This window comes from Podarcis muralis, chromosome 14, assembly GCF_964188315.1.
Source record: "Podarcis muralis chromosome 14, rPodMur119.hap1.1, whole genome shotgun sequence".
Lineage (NCBI taxonomy): Eukaryota > Metazoa > Chordata > Lepidosauria > Squamata > Lacertidae > Podarcis > Podarcis muralis.
In genome coordinates, this window is record NC_135668.1 from 48481102 (window position 1) to 48501946 (window position 20845).

Sequence of the window (20845 nt, forward strand, 5' to 3'; positions counted from 1 at the left end):
AAACTTTTCTCGATCTTCTTTTCCCATGACATGCTTAGTTTTATAAACATCCACCATGTTGTCTCTTGTTGTTTAGTCGTGTCCAACTCTTCGTGACCCCATGGAGCAGAGCACGCCAGGCACTTCTGTCTTCCACTGTCTCCCGCAATTTGGTCAAACTCATGTTCGTAGCTTCGAGAACACTGTCCAACCATCCCGTCCTCTGTCGTCCCCTTCTCCTTGTGCCCTCCATCTTTCCCAACATCAGGGTCTTTTCCAGGGAGTCTTCTCTTCTCATGAAATGGCCAAAGTATTGGAGCCTCAGCTTCAGGATCTGTCCTTCCAGTGAGCACTCAGGGCTGATTTCCTTCAGAATGGATGCGTTTGATCTTCTTGCAGTCCGTGGGACTCTCAAGAGTCTCCTCCAGCACCATAATTCAAAAGCATCAATTCTTTGGCGATCAGCCTTCTTTATGGTCCAGCTCTCACTTCCATACATCACTACTGGGAAAACCATAGCTTTAACTATACGGACCTTTGTCGGCAAGGTGATGTCTCTGCTTTTTAAGACGTTCCCTCTTACTTAAACTAAAAACCCCCAGACACTGCGACCTTTCCAATTGCTTCTTCCTGTAGCCCCTGCTTGCACTATGATTTCAGTGAGTTTACCATCCAAAACTGTGCATGCTCAGAGTATTCTCTCCTCTCCCCCCCCCCCCCATCACCTGTATGGAATGGCTGCATGGAGAGGTAGAAGAAAATGCTTAATGCTGACCTTCAGAACTGAATTCATACACACGGCCATCTAAAAGGGGCACTGCAAGGCCATTAAATCCAGTGTCCAAAGCAGGGTGGTGGGGAACTGTGCTCAGTCCAATGGCCACATTCCCGTCTGAGCCAGGGGGCACTTGCCTGCCATCTCGGCTTTTAGCTTCCTTCTTCTCTTCCATCTCTCAGTTGTAGAAAGGAGGATGGAGATGAAACTAGAATCAGTTGGACCTGCCTGCAATTGGCTTTGGCCAGGGGGCCTCAGGTCCTTCGGCACACACAATAATCTATTTGTGGGGCTGGGCACCCACAAAGTCAATGGGCAAAGTTGAAACCCTTCGTTGCGGGCACCCACAATCTTTGGCGCGAAATGGCACCTATGGCTCCGGCTCTGACCTTTCATGGACACTTGCGCCACCTGCTGTTGGCCTCCTGCCTTGCATCTTAGCAGTCTCTTATAGGTGCCAGCCACTGCTGAGTTCAGCATTGCAGATTAATTCAGTTTCTCTTCACCCACCCAACTTTCCCTCCAACAGGGTGATGCCAACAGATCCGACACCGATGAGGACAAGACATCCATCAACTTTGAGGAAGAGATTGAGAAGCTGAAGGAACTCCGTGCTTCTGGTAAGCTGGGATGCCATTCCCATGGTGGGGCACCTACAGGTCCATTAAGGTGATCGAGGTACTGCCCAACCCAACCTAGTCTGCCCTCAGCCAGCCAGCCCCTAGCTCACCTGCCTGCCTTCTAACTTACAAACACCCCAGGGGGTTTCCCTATCAGCTTTGTATGAAAATCCCCACCCCAGATTTCTACCTTTCACTGTCATAAAAATCCTCTAAGCGGTTTATGTAAAAGCAATATAAATATGATAACATTTGATTTTAAAATTCCAAAAAATGACATACAGTGGAACCTTGGTTGTCAAACGCTTTGGAAGTCAAACATTTCAGCTTTCAAATGCCGACAACCCAGAAGTGAATGCTTCCATTTTCGAACGTGCCTCAGAAGTCGAGGCGTGTTTCTCCATTTTTTCAATGGATTTTGCCGACCGGCAATTGTGCCTCGGTTGTCAAACGTTTCAGAAGTCGAACGGTCTTCTGGAACGGATTATGTTCGACAACCGAGGTTCCACTGTATAGGCAATGTGTGATTGTGCATCACAAAACCAAGCAGCCGACAAAGCAATGAAAAATTAAAAGTCCTACAGAGGACATTTCAGGACATGATGAGTTCTGTTCTCCAGCTGATTGCTGGTGAAGGCATTAGCTGTCATTGGAGAAAAGCGAAGAAAAGAACATCAGATCTTCATGATGTCTAGATCCTTGGTGGTTCTCTTTGAGGGTGGGGCAATACATTTGAGAAAGTTTTCAATGCTGCTTTCGGTCCATGTGTTTCAAGTATCCAGCTATAAGTCAGAATAGCATTGTACATCCCCAGCGGCTGTCGTACTGAGGCACCTGCTGAGAATTTGGCCGCTCCGTCCATGCCCTTGACAAGAGCTTTTTCCATCTTCCAGAGCTGAAGATGTACTCTCTCGCCGTCACCCCCAATGGCCACCTGGAGGGCAAGGGGAGCATGCCCCCGCCGATCATCATGCGCACTGCTGCCACGCCCATGCCCACCCCAAAGTGTTCCCCGCACATGGACGCCGTCTACCCCTTTGCGGACTCCAGAAGAGGGAGCAACGCCTCGATCGACCCGCTGAGCTTCGACCAAAAGTCCTTGGTATTTTACAAGTGTTGCTGGTAGCTGACATTTGGGCAGAGCAGGGCGGGTGAAGCTACTTTGCAACTGGGCACACAAAGTACTCGGGACCCCCAGTTTTTGATTGATTGCCTCTCCTCATATCCACCAACCTGGGCGCAGAGATTGGCAAGGGGGTCCTTCTCGCTTAACGAGGGAGGTTTGCTGGATGGTGACACAGAACAGAGCTATACCTGTGGTGGGGAACGTTTTTCAGAGCAGGGGGCCAAATTCCCTTCTGGGCAGCTGTCCAGGGGCCGCATGCAAGTGGTGGGTGGGGCAAAGGCAAAAGTGGGCGGAGCAATGAATGTAAATTTTACCCAGTTGAGGCTGGTCATTTATGGCAAATGGGGCACTGCCCCACCAAGCTCAGACTGCCCTCTGCCAGCACCCGCCTACCTGTCTTCTAACTTACAACCAACCCGACTGCACCTGTTGGCTTCCACCACCTCCTCCTCAGTGTCAGCGTTTTATTTAGCTATTTTTATTAGATTTATAGGGACGCGGGTGGTGCTGTGGGTTAAACCACAGAGCCTAGGACTTGCTGATAAGAAGGTCGGCGGTTCGAATCCCCGCGACGGGGTGAGCTCCCATTGCTCGGTCCCTGCTCCTGCCAACCTAGCAGTTCGAAAGCACATCATAGTGCAAGTAGATAAATAGGTACCACTCCGGTGGGAAGGTAAACGGCGTTTCTGTACACTGCTCTGGTTCGCCAGGAGCGGCTTAGTCATGCTGGCCACATGGCCCGGAAGCTGTACGCCGGCTACCGCAGCCAGTAAAGCGAGATGAGCGCTGCAACCCCAGAGTCGGTCACGACTGGACCTAATGGTCAGGGGTCCCTTTACCTTTACCTATTAGATTTATAGACCACCACCCCTTCATCATAAGATGAAAACACAAGGAGATAATTAAAAACAAAACAGCAAAAACAATACATTCCCCTTCCCAAAGACACGTTTAAAAGGCTATAGGATATCAGTCAGCCAAAGACCTGGTTGAAGAGGCACGTTTTCTCCTGGCGCCTAAAGATGTATCGTAAAGGCGCCAGGTGAGACTCCCTGGGGAAAGCATTCCACAGGGAGCCACCACAGAGAAGGCCTGTTCTTGCATTGCCATCCTCTGGACCTCACATGGAGGAGGCAAATGAAGAAGGGCCTCAGAGAATTGTTGGAGGGTCTGAGTCGGTTCATACGGAGAAAGGCGGTCCTTGACGTATTGTGGTCGGTCCCGAGCCGTTTAAGGCTTTGTAGGTCAAACCCAGCACTTTGAATTGGGCCCAGAATTGGCAGCCAGTCTGGTCGGGTCAGGATCGGTGCAATATGCTCTTGCCCTTGTAGAACTCAGCAGGTGGGGAGGTTGCGAACAGGGAAGTCGGGGGGGGGGGATGGAAAAGCAGAAAAAGACATCACTACATCATTAACTGTAGTCATTCACAAAAGCACAGACATCCTGTCATTGGTAAGCCAGCTAACTGTAGGGTTTAGGAAGCCAGACTTATGGAGGGCACACCTATGAATGGCTACTAACCCTGATGTCTATGCTATGCAGTTGGAGCAAGCAATACTTCTGAAAACCAGCTTCTGCAAACCACAGAAGAGGAGAGGGCTCTTGCGCTTGCAGGTTTCCCAGAAGAGACATCTGGTTGGCCACTGTGAGAACAGGATGCTGGACGAGATGGGCCACTGGCCTGATCCTGCAACCTGTTCTTAATTTCTTCCTTCCACCCTGTTTCCACAGGATGTGGCCAAGCAGCAGGCATGAGCACAACTGCGCTCTTCCCAGTTGTCACACCCAGAAGCTGGCCTTCAGAGGTGGACCATCGCCATCATGACTAGTGGCCAACAACAACCTTTCCCTCCGTGGAATAGCCTTATCGTCCATGGCTCCCAGTCATGTTGTTGTTGGCTACTTGCCATGATGGCATCCCCTGCCCTGACTTGCCCTCGGTAGCTTGCCTTCTTCTGGCCAGGGGTGGGGAAACTGTGGGCCTCAATCTATCGCCGGATGCACATACCGTATTTTTCGCTCCATAAGACGCACCTAGTTATTAGAGGGGGAATGCAAAAAATATATATATTCTTTAAAGGGAGCGCTGAGCAGAGCCTGTATGCATCTCAGGCTCTGCTCAGTGCTCCCTTTCACAAGCCGCAAGGCGCTTGCAGGCTTTTCCCCAAGGAGGGAGAAGCCCCCAAGAGCCACACACACACTCTGCACGGCTCTTTAAAGGGAGCGCGACTCTTGCAGGCTTTTGCAGGAGGTGGGAGAAGGGGCTGAGGGGCTGCCCTCTGTCCCTTCCCCCACCTCCCGCAAAAGCCAGGGATAGCCGCGCGAAGCCTCCTCAGGGCAGCGGGATGAAGGCTCCCCGTGCCCTGAAGAGGCTTCGCGCGGCTAAGCCAGAAGCTAGAACAGCAAGAGGGAGCGCTGCACAGCGCTCCCTCTCGCTGTTCTGGCTTCCGGAATAGCCGCACAGCCTGCATTCGCTCCATAAGACGCACACACATTTCCCCTTACTTTATAGGAGGGGGAAAGTGTGTCTTATAGAGCGAAAAATACGGTAATCCCTGTCCATGCTAGGAGGGGCTGATGGGTGCTGGAGTCCGCCTGAAGAATGCCAGGCTCCCCAGCCCTTTCTCCTGGCAGCTCTGACCTGCTCCCCGCCCTCTCTCAGTCCAGCCTCCGCAGCTCGCCCTGCGCCAACTGGGGCACCAGCAGCAACTGGGGCAGCCGCCGGTCCAGCTGGAACAGCCTCGGGCGGGCTCCCAGCCTGAAGAAGAAGAGTCAGTGCGGGGAGCGCGAGTCCCTGCTCTCGGGGGAAGGAAAGGGCAGCACCGACGATGAGGCGGAGGATGCCAAGCTCAGCGCCGTCAGCCGGCCCCCCTTGCACCGCCGGGCGGAGTCTCTGGACTGCAGAGGCGCCCTGGAGATGCCCGAACTCCTCCATGTCCCCGGGGTGCGCCACCATCCCTTGAACATCAGCCCTGTGGCAATGCTGCCCGCCGAGTACCAGGACTGCAATGGCAAGATGCTCCACGTGCCCAGCGAGTTCTACCTGCACGTAGATGGGCACAAGGACGACACGCTCGACTACGATGACGACTTGGAGGACGTAAGTTAGAACCGGCGAACGGAAAGCGGGACCTGCTTCCTCGCCAGTGGCCCTTAATGTATACGGGGGGGTCTATTTTATTATTTACTTACAACCCGAGGTCCCCAAAGGTTGTTGAACTACAAATCCGACCATCCTTGACCACTGGTCCTGCCCACCTAGAGATGATGGGAGTTGTAGTCCAACAACATCTGGAGACCCCAGGTTGAGAATGGCTGGCTTATTTCATTCATACCCCAATCGTGCAGCAATAAAACTGCTACCACATTTGCAAGGCTAATCAGGATCTGGCCTTGCCAATCCCCCTCCATGTCTAAACCACTGAGCCTCTTGGGCTTGCCAGTCGGAAGGTCGGCGGTTTGAATCCCTGCGACGGGGTGAGCTCCCGTTGCTCGGTCCCAGCTCCTGCCAACCTAGCAGTTCGAAAGCACACCAGTGCGAGTAGATAAATGGGTACCATTGCAGTGGGAAGGTAAATGGTGTTTCCATGCACTCTGGCTCTCGTTATGGTGTCCTGTTGCACCAGAAGCAGTTTATTCATGCTGACCACATGACCCGGAAAGCTGTCTGTGGACAAGCACCGGCTCCCTCGGCCTGAAAGCGAGATGAGCACCACATCCCCATAGTCGCTTTGACTGGACCTAATTGTCCAGGGATCCTTTACCTTTACCTCCATGTCAAAGTACTGTCACAGCCCACCTGGTAGGAAGAGTTGGACCACCCTGATGTAGTCTTTATAGATCTATAGACTTCATTGATCCACAGCCTGGTCTGCATAGATTCAGGACCCACACCAAAACAGCCATGTGGGGTCCAGGCGGGAGGGATGGAGATAGGCCATTCGACTGGATCAGATCGATGAAGGGGTCCTTTTGAGGCCTTGGGGTGCTCAGCCAATGCCCAGCTCAGCTGACAGCTACCGCCCTTCGCTCAAGAAAGTGGGCGTCAAATGTGAAAGGTTGGGGAATGCCTTATTTTCTCGTTTCATTTATATCCTGCCTTTCCTCCAAAGAGCTCCAGGCTGCTTAAAGGAATGATATAATAAAAGTCTTGTTTTCCATCCAGAGTTACTGCTATAGGATTCGTAAGGCCCTGGAGCCCTACAAGCCAGAGTGGTGCAAGACTCATGAGGACTGGTCACTCTATTTGTTTTCACCTCAGAATCGGTAAGAGCGCCTCAGCAGGGATGGGAGAATCTCCTCCTCCTCCCCCTGCTCCAAATCCAGATATAACTTCTTTACAGTCCACCGACCATAATCAGACACTATCCCCATTAAGTTCATTGAAATTGGCGGACCTAAGTTAGTCATCTTCATTAATTTCATTGAGCCTGCTCTAACTACCAATGGCTAACCCCATATAAAAGGTACCATATTTTTCGCACCATAGGGCGCACCGGACCATAGGGCGCACCCAGTTTTTTGGGGGGGAAATAAAGGGGGGGAATTATTTTTCCCCCAGGCGCGGGGCTGGGGCGGGGGAAGCTCGAGCTTCCCCCAACCCCAGCCCCCAAACAGGCAGCTCTCTGCAAGCTGTGGGAGCCCAGCGCCGGCTCCCGCTGCTTGCGGGGAGGTCCGCGAAGCCTGGACGCGCTGATCTCAGTGCGCGCAGGCTTCAGCATGCAGGCAACTTTCCGCAAGCAGTGGGAGCGCTCCCGCTGCTTGCGGAGAGGTCCGCAAAGCCTGGACGCGCTGAGCTCAGCGCACGCAGGCTTCAGCACGCAGGCAACTCTCCGCAAGCAGCGGGAGCCCAGCGCTGGGCTCCCGCTGCTTGCGGAGAGGTGTGCGAAGCCTGGAGAGCGTGAGGGGTTGGTGCGCACCGACCCCTCTCACTCTCCAAGCTTCAGCGAAAGCCTGCATTCGCACCATAGGACGCACACACATTTCCCCTTCATTTTTGGAGAGGGGAAAGTGCGTCCTATGGTGCGAAAAATACGGTACATAATATGAAACTACATCAGTTCATTAAAAGGCAAATGTCTTCTAAAAGTCTGGTAGTTGTTGTTCTCTTTGACATCTGGTGGGAGAGTGTTCCACAGGGCGGGTGCCACTACCGAGAAGGCCCTCTGTCTGGTTCCCTGTAACCTCACTTCTCGCAGTGAGGGAACCGCCATAAAGCCCTCGGCGCTGGACCTCAGTGTCCGGGTAGAATGATGGGGGGTGGAGACGCTCCTTCAGGTATACTGGACCGAGGCCATTTAGGGCTTTAAAGGTCAGCACCAACACTTTGAATTGCGCTTGGAAACAACAAGAGTGGTAAGCAGTTGTGCTTTCATCTTCAAGGCTTCGGGCCAACTGCCAGAAGGTCATCGCGCACAAGATGTTTGACCACATCGTTCTCGTCTTCATCTTCCTCAACTGCATCACCATCGCATTGGAGAGGCCGGATATCGACCCCAACAGCACGGTGAGCACCAGAAAGTGCCCCAATCGCTGGGAGATCGGATGCTAAGAACCACTTACTTTGCAGCCTGCAAACTTTAAGCGGAAGGAGGGAGAAGGGAGAAGGGTCATGTGGTTGTCCAAGACTACAAGTCCCATCATCCCTGACCATTGGGTCATGCTGGCTGGGAACGATGGAAGTTGGAGCCCAACAACATATGAGCACCATGATCCCCGCCCACTCCTGCATACCCTCTGACATTTATCCAATGAAAATAGGAACGTCCCATTCCATAATGATCATTTTACTATTTATACCCCATGCATCTTACTGCGTTGCCCCAGCCACTCTGGGCAGCTTCCAACATATAGAAAAACATAATAAAACATTATTTTTTTAAATTAAAACAACAACAACTTCCTTATACAAGATTGCTTTCAGACAGCTCTGGAGTCAGATAACTCCATACCCTCCAACATTTCTCCAATGAAAATAGGGGCATCCTAAGGAAAAGTGGAAAGGACGCGGGTGGCGCTGTGGGTTAAACCACAGAGCCTAGGGCTTGCCGATCAGAAGGTCGGCAGTTCGAATCCCCGCGACGAGGTGAGCTCCCGTTGCTCAGTCCCTGCTCCTGCCAACCTAGCACCTCGGTTTTCGAGCATCTAGGAAGCTGAACATTTTGGGACCCAAACGCCAAAAACCCGGAAGTCAATGTTTCCATTTTCAAATGTGCCTTGGAAGTCGAATGGCTTCTGCTGCGTGTTTTTCTATTTTCTCCATTGAACTTGCAGCCAGCCCTTTGCGCCTTGGTTTTTGAACGTTTTGGAAGTCAAACGGTCTTCTGGAACAGATTATGTTCGAGAACCGAGGTACCACTGTATATATATCTGCCCCGAGTGTAACCACATGGCACTGTGGATTGAGCAGTCTGCCCACTCGCTCATACCTTTTCTCCCTCCCTCCATTATTATTATTTTTTACAGGAGCGGATATTCTTGAGCGTCTCCAACTACATTTTCACTGCCATCTTTGTCGCCGAGATGATGGTCAAGGTAAAGCTGAACCAGAAGGCATGCAGAAAAGAAACCCTCAGAGCTTGGTCCTGGTCTTATTTCTGCTACATGCATGTACAGTGAAAGGCAATCTACCCATTACGCAGAATGTAGAATTGTAGAATTGTAGTGTGCACCACTTTAGCTTATGAAGAGAGATTTCATATTTCTGTTAAATATGCTGCCTTGTGGCAAAGAGGTAAATATCCCTCCCTGCAGGGCATAATCCAGCACAAAGGATCATAGAATTGTAAAGCTGCGAGGGACCACAATGGTCATCTAGTCCAACCCCCTGCAATGGAGGAATATTTTGCCCAATGTGGGTCTCGAACTCACAACACCAAGATTAAGAATCTTATGCTCTACCAACTGAGCTATTCCAGTCAGGTGAGAGTGATGCTGATGCATGAGGGGGGGGGATTCAAAAATATGACCCCCCTACAGTCTGAAGTGGCATAGTCCTGAAATCTATTACCTTTGTTAGTAATGGTCATTATGTTGCAATTTTTTTAAAAAAAAGAGGGGTGCTGCTGTTGCTTAGCAACCAAATATAATGACATGATCTTTGATGAGGTAGAACATGGTCCGATTGGCTATGTGGACCTGAGGGAGTTTCCCCTGTGTATATTGAGCTGAATGTCTTCCTGCCCTGTACAAGGCTGAAGCTAAGAAAGAAAGAAAACCCTCTCCATTCCTTCCTCCTCAAATTATACGCTGTTTCGTTCAGTTTTCCTCTGTAAAGTGTTATCAGTTCTTAAGGAAGGAATCTAACATCTTAGTCTACCACTGGGGATTGGTGGTGGGAAGACAATGAGTGGTCAGAGAGGGAGAAGACTGCGAAGATGAGATGTTGGAAGGTCACAGCACTCAGTGAGCGAGGGGAATCTGTGGCAGAGAGAAGTCCAAAATCAGAGGCAGAAGCAGGAGAGGAGGGAGGCCAAGAGATGAGTCTGGCTGGCGAAGAGCCACAAGTGTCTCCCCCTCCTGCTGCAACAATCTCCCCTCCCCGCTTGTCTCGCAGAACCAGAAGAGGCATGAAAAGGGCAGAGGAGAGGGTTGGCTTCACACAGGCGCAGTCTCTGATTGCTTGGGGGGAAACCCTGCAGAGGAAGGAACTTAGATGGCGGCGGGGAAGCAGGGACTTTCAGTCTCAGCAACAGATCCATGGGTCAAGACCTACCAGGGATGAGCTGCTGTGCTCATTAGACCTGACACTCCTCCAGGTCTGTGCAGATCCCGTTCTTGCTAATGAAGAGCTTTCTCCAATGTGCACAGTGTGATTTACTGCCGGCCTGCTCCTGTTACCTGGATGGGTGGCGAGGAAGAAGGTAGGCATGCAAGGTCTGGTTGAGGTTAGACTGAGGATGTTAGGGCAGTGCCCCATTTGCCCGAAAGGATTCCCTATCAGAAAGCTTTTGATGTACCAAGATTCTGTACGATGGGAGAATCAGCCAAGCTATTGTTTCAGCTTCTTAAGCCTCACCATCTTCTCTGCCTTCAGGTCGTGGCCCTTGGCTTTTTCTCCGGGGAAAACACCTATCTCCAGAGCAGCTGGAACGTCCTGGACGGAATCCTCGTCTTCGTGTCTATCATCGACATCATCGTTTCCATGGCGTCGGCAGGCGGGGCTAAGATCCTGGGGATCCTTCGCGTACTTCGGCTGCTGCGTACTTTAAGACCCTTACGGTATTTTCCTTTCCCCTCTGCAGAAGCTCCTCTTAGGGCTACCTGATTTCCCACTCATGATGGGGAGAAGGGGGAAATCAGTGTGTCAAAGGGACCGTTTCGATCTCAAGCATTGCCCCAGGGAGAAAAGATTAGACACTTCCTCTTCCAGGATCGCGAGCGAATTTAAGAAAACGAGAAGAGTTATCCTGGATGGTCCAGAAGCCCATCTAAATGAACATCTAGGAAGCCTGCTCACGAGACATAATATCTAGCAACTTTTTGTGTGTGTGGTAGACTGACTCTGTACATGGAGGCTTGCGAATGGAGTTTGCAGCCCCGTGCCAAGAGTGCCTTTCAATAAGAAGAAAATGGGGAGACCAATCTTGGGAGATGTGCATTACACCTAGTGTGGTTTTGGAGGGGGCGTTCTAAGCCATGTTTCCAATCTTTAGCCACAACAGGAGCCAACATGGTGCTCTTAGACCAGGGGTCAGCAACGTGCAACCCATGGGCCGGATCCAGCCCACAAAGACCATTTTACCGGCCCACGAGCCATCCCCGAACCGAGCCATCTGCTTGGCAAGTCCCAACTGCGCTACACTAAACCGGCGCAGTGCGGTGCGGGGACTTGCCGAGCGGTGCCAGAAATCGCATCTGCACATGCACAGATACCGGAAATCGCTTCTGCACATGCCCAGATGCCAAAAAACGCTTTTGCGCAGGTGCGATTTTCGGTGTCTGGGCATGCGCAGAAGCGATTTCCTGCGCCATGGACATGCGCAGACGCGATTTTCAGTGGAGATCATCCGTGGGAGTGATCCGGCCCATGGCTAATAAGCCTTGCTGACCCTGTCTTAGACTGTGGCCAGCCCTGCCAGCATGGCCAGAGGTCAGGGACGATAGGAGTTTGTGTCCAACAGCGCCAGATAGACTACTCTTCTTTTGGAGGACCGAAAGCCCATCAAGGCATTGTTTGGGTCCGTACCTGATAGTCAGAGCATCCGCTTTCCATCCAGGTGGTCCCAGGTTCAGCATCTCTAGATTTGGGCTGGACATCTGTCCTGCCTGAAACTCTGGGGAGCAGAAAAACCGGACTCAGTGGACCCCAAAATCTGGCTTGCTTTAAGTCATCTTCCTGCATCTTTGGAGAAGAGCAGTTACTCCATGGTGTGTAAGATCTGCTTTCCCAGTCCTGGGCTCCATCCCAGACTCCAGGTAGGGCAGGGGATTGTCCTCTGCCTGAAACCCTGGACAGCTGCTGCCAGTCAATGTAGACAATACCAGCTCAGTATAAGGCACGTTCCCAAAAGCCAGGTTGGCACATTCTGGGTCATCCATCATTTCCAAACTGTCTTGAGCAAAGCATCAGCACAGCTGTCAAGGAAAAGCAGCGTTTATTTCACTAGACTCGTCACACAGGTTGATTTATGCTTAGGGTTCAGCTGGCAGTTTTCCTCTGTGCTTTTGGGGAGGAAAGAGAAGCCAGGCTGGTCTCAGCTCTGGAGCTCCTTTTGTGAAGAAGAAGCTTGCTTGCTTCACTGTTTATCTTCTAAAGCAGAAAAGGTTCTCCAAAGGGCAACCACTGCGATTGAGGGAAATATAGAGACTCCCCTATTAGAAAAAGCTGCAGCGTGTGGGACTTTCCAGCTTAGAGAAAAAGCGAGTTAAGAGGCGACATGATAGAAATTTATCAATTTATGGATGGCATGGAGAAAGTGGATAGAGATAAGCTTTCATCCCTCTCGCAAAACACTAGAACTCTTGGACGCTAAAAGATTCGGTACAGATTGAAGTTGAGACTTCTGCATGCGGCGCATTGTTAATCTGTGGAACTGGCCCCCTCAGGAGGGCAGCGACGGACACAGACTTCGAAAGAGACTTAGACAAATTCATGAAGAGGGGTATCGATGGCTACTAGCCTCAATGGCTCAGCACTGCCTCTAAACATGGAGGCAGCAATGCTTCTGAGTAACAGTTGCTAAAAACCGCAGGAGGGGAGATAGGTAGAATCATAGAATCATAGAATCATAGAATCATAGAATCATAGAGTTGGAAGAGACCACAAGGGCCATCGAGTCCAACCCCCTGCCAAGCAGGAAACACCATCAGGTCTTGTGTTCGAATCCTGCATTCAGGTTTCCCTTGGGAATCTGGTTGGTCCCTGTGGGAACAGGATGCTGGACTAAATTGGCCACTGGCCTGATCCCACAAGCTCTTCTTACATTCTTACTTAGAAGAACAATGGATTTATATTTGAGTATATTTTTTATACCCTGTCGTCTCCCCTGATGGGACAGCTTACGATTAAAAACAAGAACCACTGAAAACATAGGAAAAAACAACCATTTTAAAAAAACAGTTGAATATTGATAGAATTAAAATTATATATAAAATATATTAAAACCGTACCGATAATTGCAATAGGTATAGGACAGGCTTCCTCAACTTTGGCCCTCCAGATGTGTTTGGTCTACAACTCCCATGATCCCTGGCTAGCAGGACCAGTGGTCAGGGATGATGGGAATTGTAGTCTCAAAACATCTGGATGTGGGAATTGTAGTCTCAAAACATCTGGGGGGCCGAGGTTGTGGAAGCCTGGTATAGGATGCCAAACAGATGAACCAAGGCCTGGTTAAAAAGGAACGTTTTTGCCTGGTGCCTAAAGTGTATAATGAAGTTGCCAGGCGAACTTCCCTGGGGGAGAGCATTCCACAGTAGGGGAGCCACTGCAGAGAAGGCCCCATTCTGGTGTTGCTACCTTCCGGACCTCTCGAGGAGTAGGCACACAAAGGAGGGCCTCAGAAGATGATCTCAGAAGATGAGCCAGTGTGGTGTAGTGGTTAAGAGTGGTGGGCTCGTAATCTGGTGAACCGGGTTCACGTCTCCGCTCCTCCACATGCAGCTGCTGGGTGACCTTGGGCCAGTCACACTTCTCTGAAGTCTCTCAGCCCCACTCACCTCACAGAGTGTTTGTTGTGGGGGAGGAAGGGAAAGGAGATTGTTAGCCGCTTTGAGACTCCTTCGGGTAGTGATAAAGCGGGATATCAAATCCAAACTCCTCCTCTTCTTCTTCTTCTTCTTCTTCTTCTTCTTCTTCTTCTTCTTCTTCTTCTTCTGGGCAGTCCTGAGGTATTGCAGTCCTGAGCTGTTTAAGGCTTTATAGGTGAAAAACAACACTTTGAATTGGGCCTGGAAACTAATCGGTAGCCAGTGCAGTCGGACCAGGATCGGTGTAATATGCTCAAACTGTCTTGCTTCAGTGAGCAACTTGGCCACTGAATTCTACACCAGCTGAAGTTTCTGAACCATCTTCAGAGGCAGCCCTATGTGTAACCCATTGCAGTAATCTAACCTTGAGGTTAGATTCTCAAGGAAGGAGCGCAGCCAGCACACTAGCTTTAACCATGCAAATGCCATCCTGCCCACCCCAGAGACCTGAGCAAATGCTCTTCTTCGCGGCTTGATGAGCACATGTTCCTGCAGAGAAACCAGATTCAAGTTCCCCTCCACCACCCCACCACCCATACAATTAACCTTCCCGAGCAAGCAGAAAGGTTGGACATGTTTGGAGCACTGAGCATTATCAGCCTCGCACGATAAACGCCTTCTCCTTGCTTGCATTTTTCTCAGAGACGCGCATATCGGGCCGGCGGCCCCGTCATCTAAATGACATGTCAAATTGCAGAACCTCACAGTTGTTCCAGGAGGGGCGGACATGACCCCAGCATGTGGTGTGTCAGCCATGGAGCAGTGGGGGCGAGGGGGGGGACAGAGATAACAGGTGAGGAGTCACATTGGCTCTGAGCAGGATTTGCATTTGAACCACAGCGGGGAACGCTTCAGGAACTCTGAGCTGACGCTTCCCGCTCGATCCCACCGAGCAGCAATTTAGCATCTTGGCAAGAGCTGCAGTCAGATGACACTTCCAGTGTCTGAAGTGGAGCAAAAGGAAATGTGTGTTTCGGTTAACTGTTGAGCCATAAGCCTGGGGAGGGAGGAAGATCACTCGCTTGGGGAATTCTTGTCTGCTCTCTGCTTGGGTCTGTGGTTCCACATCAATAATAATAATGTTGTTGTTGTTTAGTCGTTTAGTCGTGTCCGACTCTTCGTGACCCCATGGACCAGAGCACTCCAGGCACTCCTGTCTTCCACTGCCTCCCGCAGTTTGGTCAAACTCATGCTGGTAGCTTCGAGAACACTGTCCAACCATCTCATCCTCTGTCGTCCCCTTCTCCTTGTGCCCTCCATCTTTCCCAACATCAGGGTCTTTTCCAGGGAATTCAAAAGCATCAATTCTTCGGCGATCAGCCTTCTTTATGGTCCAGCTCTCACTTCCATACATCACTACTGGGATAATAATAATAATAATAATAATAATAATAATAATAATAATAATTTATTTATACCCAACCCATCTGGCTGGGTTTCCCCAGCCACTCTGGGCAGCTTCAACAGAATATTAAAATACAATAACCTATTAAACATTAAAAGCTTCCCTAAACAGGGCTGCCTTCAGATGTCTTCTAAAAGTCTGGTAGTTGTTTTTCTCTTTGACATCTGGTGGGAGGGTGTTCCACAGGCTGGGTGCCACTACCAATAAGGCCCTCTGTCTGGTTCCCTGTAACTTAGCTTCTCACAGTGAGGGAACCGCCAGAAGGCCCTCGGCACTGGACCTCAGTATCCGGGCTGAACGATGTGGGTGGAGACGCTCCTTCAGGTATACTGGACTGAGGCTGTTTAGGGTTTAAAGGTCAGCACCAACACATCAAGACAGGACTGTTCTTTTCCTTATGCTGGTGACACTATACTTTCGAAGCAGAGCCATGCTATGGTCAGTTTCTGCTAAAGAATCGTTTCATTTATTGAATTTATATACCGCCCTATACCTGGAGGTCTCAGGGCAGTTCACAAAAAAGATCACAGTGTATAAAATCAAAACAATAATCCAATAACAAACACCCCCCCCCCAAGAAAAGAGCCACATTTTAAAAGGGTATAGGATAGGCTTCCTCAACTTCGGCCCTCCAGATGTTTTTGGCCTACAACTCCCATGATCCCTAGCTAACAGGACCAGTGGTCAGGGATGATGGGAATTGTAGTCTCAAAACATCTGGAGGGCCAAGTTTGTGGAAGCCTGGTATAGGATGTCAAACAGATGAACCAAAGACCTGGTTAAACAGGAAGGTTTTTGCCTGGTGCCTAAAGGTGTATAATGAAGGTGCCAGGTGAACTTCCCTGGGGAGAGCATTCCACAGATGGGGAGCCACTGCAGAGAAGGCCCCGTTCTCGTGTTGCCACCCTCCAGACCTCTCGAGGAGGAGGCACACAAAGGAGGGCCTCAGAAGATGATCTCAGGGTCTGGGTAGGTTCATATGGAAAGAGGCAGTCCTTGAGGTATTGCGGTCCTGAATCCTGGGAGCTGTAGTCTGTTAAGGGTGCTGAGGGTTGAACTGTAGTTCCCCTTACAGAACTACAGTTACCTGGCAAGAGGGACTGATTGCTAAAGCACTCTGGCATCTCCTAACAACTCCCAGCACCTTTAACAAAACTATGCTTCCCAGGATCCTTTGGGAGACGCCATGACTGTTTTAAGTGGTATTGTAGTGCTTTAAATGCAGATTTAAGGTGAAGGTGGTGAAAAGGAATGGAAAATTGCCTTTAATTCGCCTGGTTTATTGGGGATAAAGGCATAAAGGTCTTAATTTCAGGTGGTGCATGTTTGGGGAGAGAAGGAACCTTTTTCATATTCCAAAAGATCAGAGAGGTGGTGAGTTAAAGTTGGTTGGCATCTGTCTGTCTTGGGTTCAGCTGGTTGGCATCCATCTGAATTCTCAGGAAACTGAACCACAGTATTTAAGTAAAAGAGGGGCAGGGAGAACCTAACAAACAAAACAAAAAAACACCAGATGCTACAAATCATAAAATACTATTTCTTCCTATATACATAAAATGTAAGGTTGTCGTCGCACAGCTCCCCTTAGAAGATTTGTAGTGCCTCATCACAATCCTGGATTTCCATGAAGTCACAACAGGGGAAGGAAGCAAAAGAGAAGGCAGGTTTTCAAATGGTGGTTTTGAACAGGCCCCAAACTCGGCCCTCCAGATGTTTTGGGACTACAACTCCCATCATCCCTAGCTAACAGGACCAATGGTCAGGGATGATGGGAACTGTAGTCCCAAAACATCTGGAGGGCCGAGTTTGGGGGGTGCCTGGTTTTGAACAACAGCAGAGGTTTGAATAAAGCATGGGTGGAGGGACATAGACAGGGTTGGCAAGCAATGCAAACAAAGGGCAGCAGACCCCAGTAATAAAATACGAGCGTATGAAATACCTGCTGGATGAGGCCAGCGGCCTATTTAGTCCAGCAACTTGTTCTCACAGTGGCCAGCCAGATGTGAGCACAAGAGCAATTCTCGCCCCCTGCAGTTTCCAGCAACTGGTCTTCAGAAGCATCAGTGCCTCTGAACAGAACCATCATGACTAGTAGCCGTTAATTCTCCCATTAATTTGTCTAACCCACTTTTAAAGCCGTCTGGGTTGGTGGCCACCCTGCCTCTTGTGGCAGTGAGTTCCACAGTCTAACTGCATCCTGCATTGAATAAGTCCTTTCTTTTGTCCGTCCTTACATTCAGCTTCACTGGATGTCTCAGACGGTGGAGGAAGAAAATGACCTTCATGTCCCGTAGTCATTAGTATATTTTAACCTCCATGAATTTGTCTAAATTTGTGGCATTGTAGGAGATGATATGAATAGACAAGACTGTAAGTTGTTTTTATATGCAATGATGGCAGCAAGAATAGTATTGGCACAAAAATGGAAGCAAGGAGAACTACTGACGAAAGAAGAATGGAGGATGAAATTGATGGACTGCGCAGAATTAGATAAATTAACAGGAAGGATTCAAAACCTGCGGGACCAGAGATTCTTAGAAGACTGGAGTGAATATATGAACTATTTGAAAAGTAATAGTAATGAACAGATTACCCTAGTAGGACTACAAGAAGTTTTGTAAGGACTATTTGAAATATTATAAGAAAGACTATGAGGACAATTATTAGTTAATGATAATTAAGAGTGATAGAGAAATTAAGAAATGCAGAATAAGTGATAAAGATGGGAAATCATCAGAGGTGTTGATGGTAATCAAAAATATTGTATAAGATAAGAAGTTGTGTTATATAAATGTTAAAAAGCTAATTTATATATATATATTGTCTCAATTTGACGTTGGTAATCTTCTTGCCAGAGTCATCAGCAGGGCGCCGGGACTGAAGCTTGTCGTGGAGACACTGATATCCTCTCTCAGGCCTATCGGCAACATCGTGCTGATCTGCTGTGCCTTCTTCATCATCTTCGGCATCTTAGGAGTGCAGGTAATAGTTTTCCTCTCTCGTTGGCTCAGCAAACCCCTAGCAAAGACTTTCCAGCTCCCTTCCAGCTTGCCCCAGCAACTTAAGTCATCTAGAGCTAGGGGTGGGGGAGAAACTCAGATTTAAATGCAAACTTAACCCATTTTCACTTCCTGAAACAAGCGTTGAACCAACGTGTGGCTGTCCTTCGAAGCGTGCACTCCTCTGAATTTTGCAACGTTGATCTTCAGCCCAAGAGCGTGTGCAAATCTGCAGGCAGATGCATGTGCTGGTGAAAACAGTGTCCAAAAATGCATGATGTTAGGGGGAAATGTTTGCAAATAAAAAAAAAAGGTGTATATTAGGCAGATTGCATGCAAAAAAAATGTATACTTTCAGAAAAATGTGCATAAAAATTGGGGCAAGGGTTATGAGGATGTTTGTTAAAAAAGAACACCTAACACAAAAATGTGGAGATCTGAACATCATCATCATCATAATTTATTATTATTTATACCCCACCCATCTGGCTGAGTTTTCCCAGCCACTCTGGGCAGCTCCCAATCAAATGTTAAAAACAGTACAGCATTAAATATTAAAAACTTCCCTGAACAGGGCTGCCTTCAGATGTCTTTTAAAGATAGGATAGCTGCTTATTTCCTTCGCATCTGAAGGGAGGTTGTTCCACATGGCGGGTGCCACAACCAAGAAGGCCCTCTGTCTGGTTCCCTGTAACTTGACTGGAAACATGAGAAATGGGGAGAAACTGAAACAATTTTCTTTAAGATATTTATATACCTGAACTAAAGCTTTTGGATATATTGTCCAAAACTGGTTTGAAGTCCATATCATAACAGTTTCATAATTTTTGACCTGGCAATATATCTTGAATTGTGTGTGAGAGAGAGTGTGTGTGTGTATATGTGTGCTAAGCAAAAATCAAAATGTGGGGGGAAACGTCAAGTCCACCAACACTTCTCTCGATTTCTGCAGCCCCTGTTAACTCTGTCAGCTGTCCCCTGCCCTAACCTGAATTTAAGATGGGGGTGGGGAGGGGACAGAAATTGAGAGAAACCAAAACTGACCAATATTCTCTATATTGGGAGCTGTGGCCTCTTTTTCTACTATGAAACGCCTTCTTCTTGGAGCTCTGCCTTGTCCTGATCTCTCAGGCAGAAGGAGTCATTGCTCTTGGTAAATATGCAGGCTTGAGGACAGGTACATTTACTCAGCCAAATTAATTCCATCCTGCGTGAAGGATTTTCTTTGTACCGAATCTACTGCTCACCACTCAGGTTTCTTGACCCCGGGTTATTTTTCTTACTTATGAATTTATAAACTGCACATTCATAAAAATATAAAGCAAGGCTCATGTTCTCTCTCTCCCTGGTTTTTGTTTGTATTTGTCCCAGCTGTTTAAAGGCAAATTCTACCATTGTGAGGGGTTGGACATCCGAAACATCTCCACCAAGGCCGACTGCAGAAACGCCCACTACAGGTGGGTCCGGCGGAAGTACAACTTCGACAACTTGGGGCAGGTAAGGAGAAGAGAGAAGACCATGCAAACTGAGCTTTGCCTTCCGCCTGTACACTTCTTGCTAGCCAAACATAGTGTTGACTCTCAATACTCATCATAGAAATGTAGAGTTAGAAAGGATACCAGGTCCCCCATCCAATTTGAAACCATACCAGACCCTGCTTAGCTTTGCAAATGTGCTAGCAGTTTTATTGCTGCACCACTAGGGAGAGTCTTATTCTTTCTTCTTATGCTTCAAGGTCCCCAACCTGTATGTATTTAAAGTGCCATATATGCATTGCCATGCATATACACTATCTTACGCTGCGGGGGAGAGAATAAATAATTTCAGGACACTTCTTTTTTAAAAAAACAAAAACCTGCCCTGGTGATCTGTGATTGAGGACGTCACTAGCACTAGCCTATAGGTGCCTACCACCACATAAACAGAGGGTTTGTCTCCCTTTCTTCCACAGGCCCTAATGTCCTTGTTTGTCCTCTCCTCCAAAGACGGCTGGGTGAATATCATGTATGACGGATTAGACGCAGTTGGCATCGACCAGCAGGTAGAAGCTAAAGATCATAACACTGTTATTGGGGTAGAAATTTAAATGCCTTTGCATATTCATCCTTTCATGCTTGCCATATGCAGTTTGTTGTTGTTGTTTAAAAAGTTATTTATTACAAAACAATTTACATAAAACATAAACAAAACAAAAAACACCATAAACAAACCATAGACACTAACTCACCACATATCATCTAACATTACACATACTTTGGCTTCTGATTCACCTCATTGTACTTTTCACACCTTATTAATCTGTACGCACTTTCTTATTTTTTCCGTTACTTATCAAGAGAAAATTTTGCTTTTATAGTTTCCTTGTAATTCAAGGCTCACTCTAAATCTGTCAGGAGATTCGCATTATCACAGTACTTTTTGAGATGTTCTTGGAATATTGTCCAGTCTTTACTGACTTTCTGGTTTGAGTTTCCTCTTATTCTCCCAGCCATTTTCGCAAGTTCTAGGTATTCTATCATCTTCGCTTGCCAGTCGATTTTTGTGGGGATTAAGTCACTTTTCCAATTTTTTGCTATTAAAATCCTAGCGGCGTATGCAGTATTCAAGAGCGCTTTAAACCTGCCCTTTCCTTGTCAAGCGGTCCTGGATGCCCCAATCAAATCCTATAAAAGCAAGAGGCTGGGACTCAGGTGGAGAGAAAGACCACTCAGGTCCTGTCAAGTACGGGAGTTCCCTTCTGGTAGCTCCCCA

At 48.6% G+C, this 20845-nt stretch overlaps 1 protein-coding gene across 3 annotated transcripts in view; it reads left to right on the plus strand.

Moving 5' to 3' along the window:
- CACNA1H (calcium voltage-gated channel subunit alpha1 H) overlaps nucleotides 1-20845 on the plus strand; it is a 370065-nt gene that overhangs the window by 310036 nt on the left and 39184 nt on the right. For all 3 annotated transcript variants that reach the window (XM_077918649.1, XM_077918651.1, XM_077918650.1), the window contains exons 15-24: nucleotides 1284-1374; nucleotides 2268-2476; nucleotides 5163-5600; nucleotides 6666-6766; nucleotides 7883-8006; nucleotides 8966-9034; nucleotides 10536-10720; nucleotides 17951-18077; nucleotides 19466-19591; nucleotides 20046-20135. In XM_077918649.1, the coding sequence (XP_077774775.1) occupies nucleotides 1284-1374; nucleotides 2268-2476; nucleotides 5163-5600; nucleotides 6666-6766; nucleotides 7883-8006; nucleotides 8966-9034; nucleotides 10536-10720; nucleotides 17951-18077; nucleotides 19466-19591; nucleotides 20046-20135 (1560 nt within the window). The remainder of the gene's footprint in view (nucleotides 1-1283; nucleotides 1375-2267; nucleotides 2477-5162; nucleotides 5601-6665; nucleotides 6767-7882; nucleotides 8007-8965; nucleotides 9035-10535; nucleotides 10721-17950; nucleotides 18078-19465; nucleotides 19592-20045; nucleotides 20136-20845) is intronic.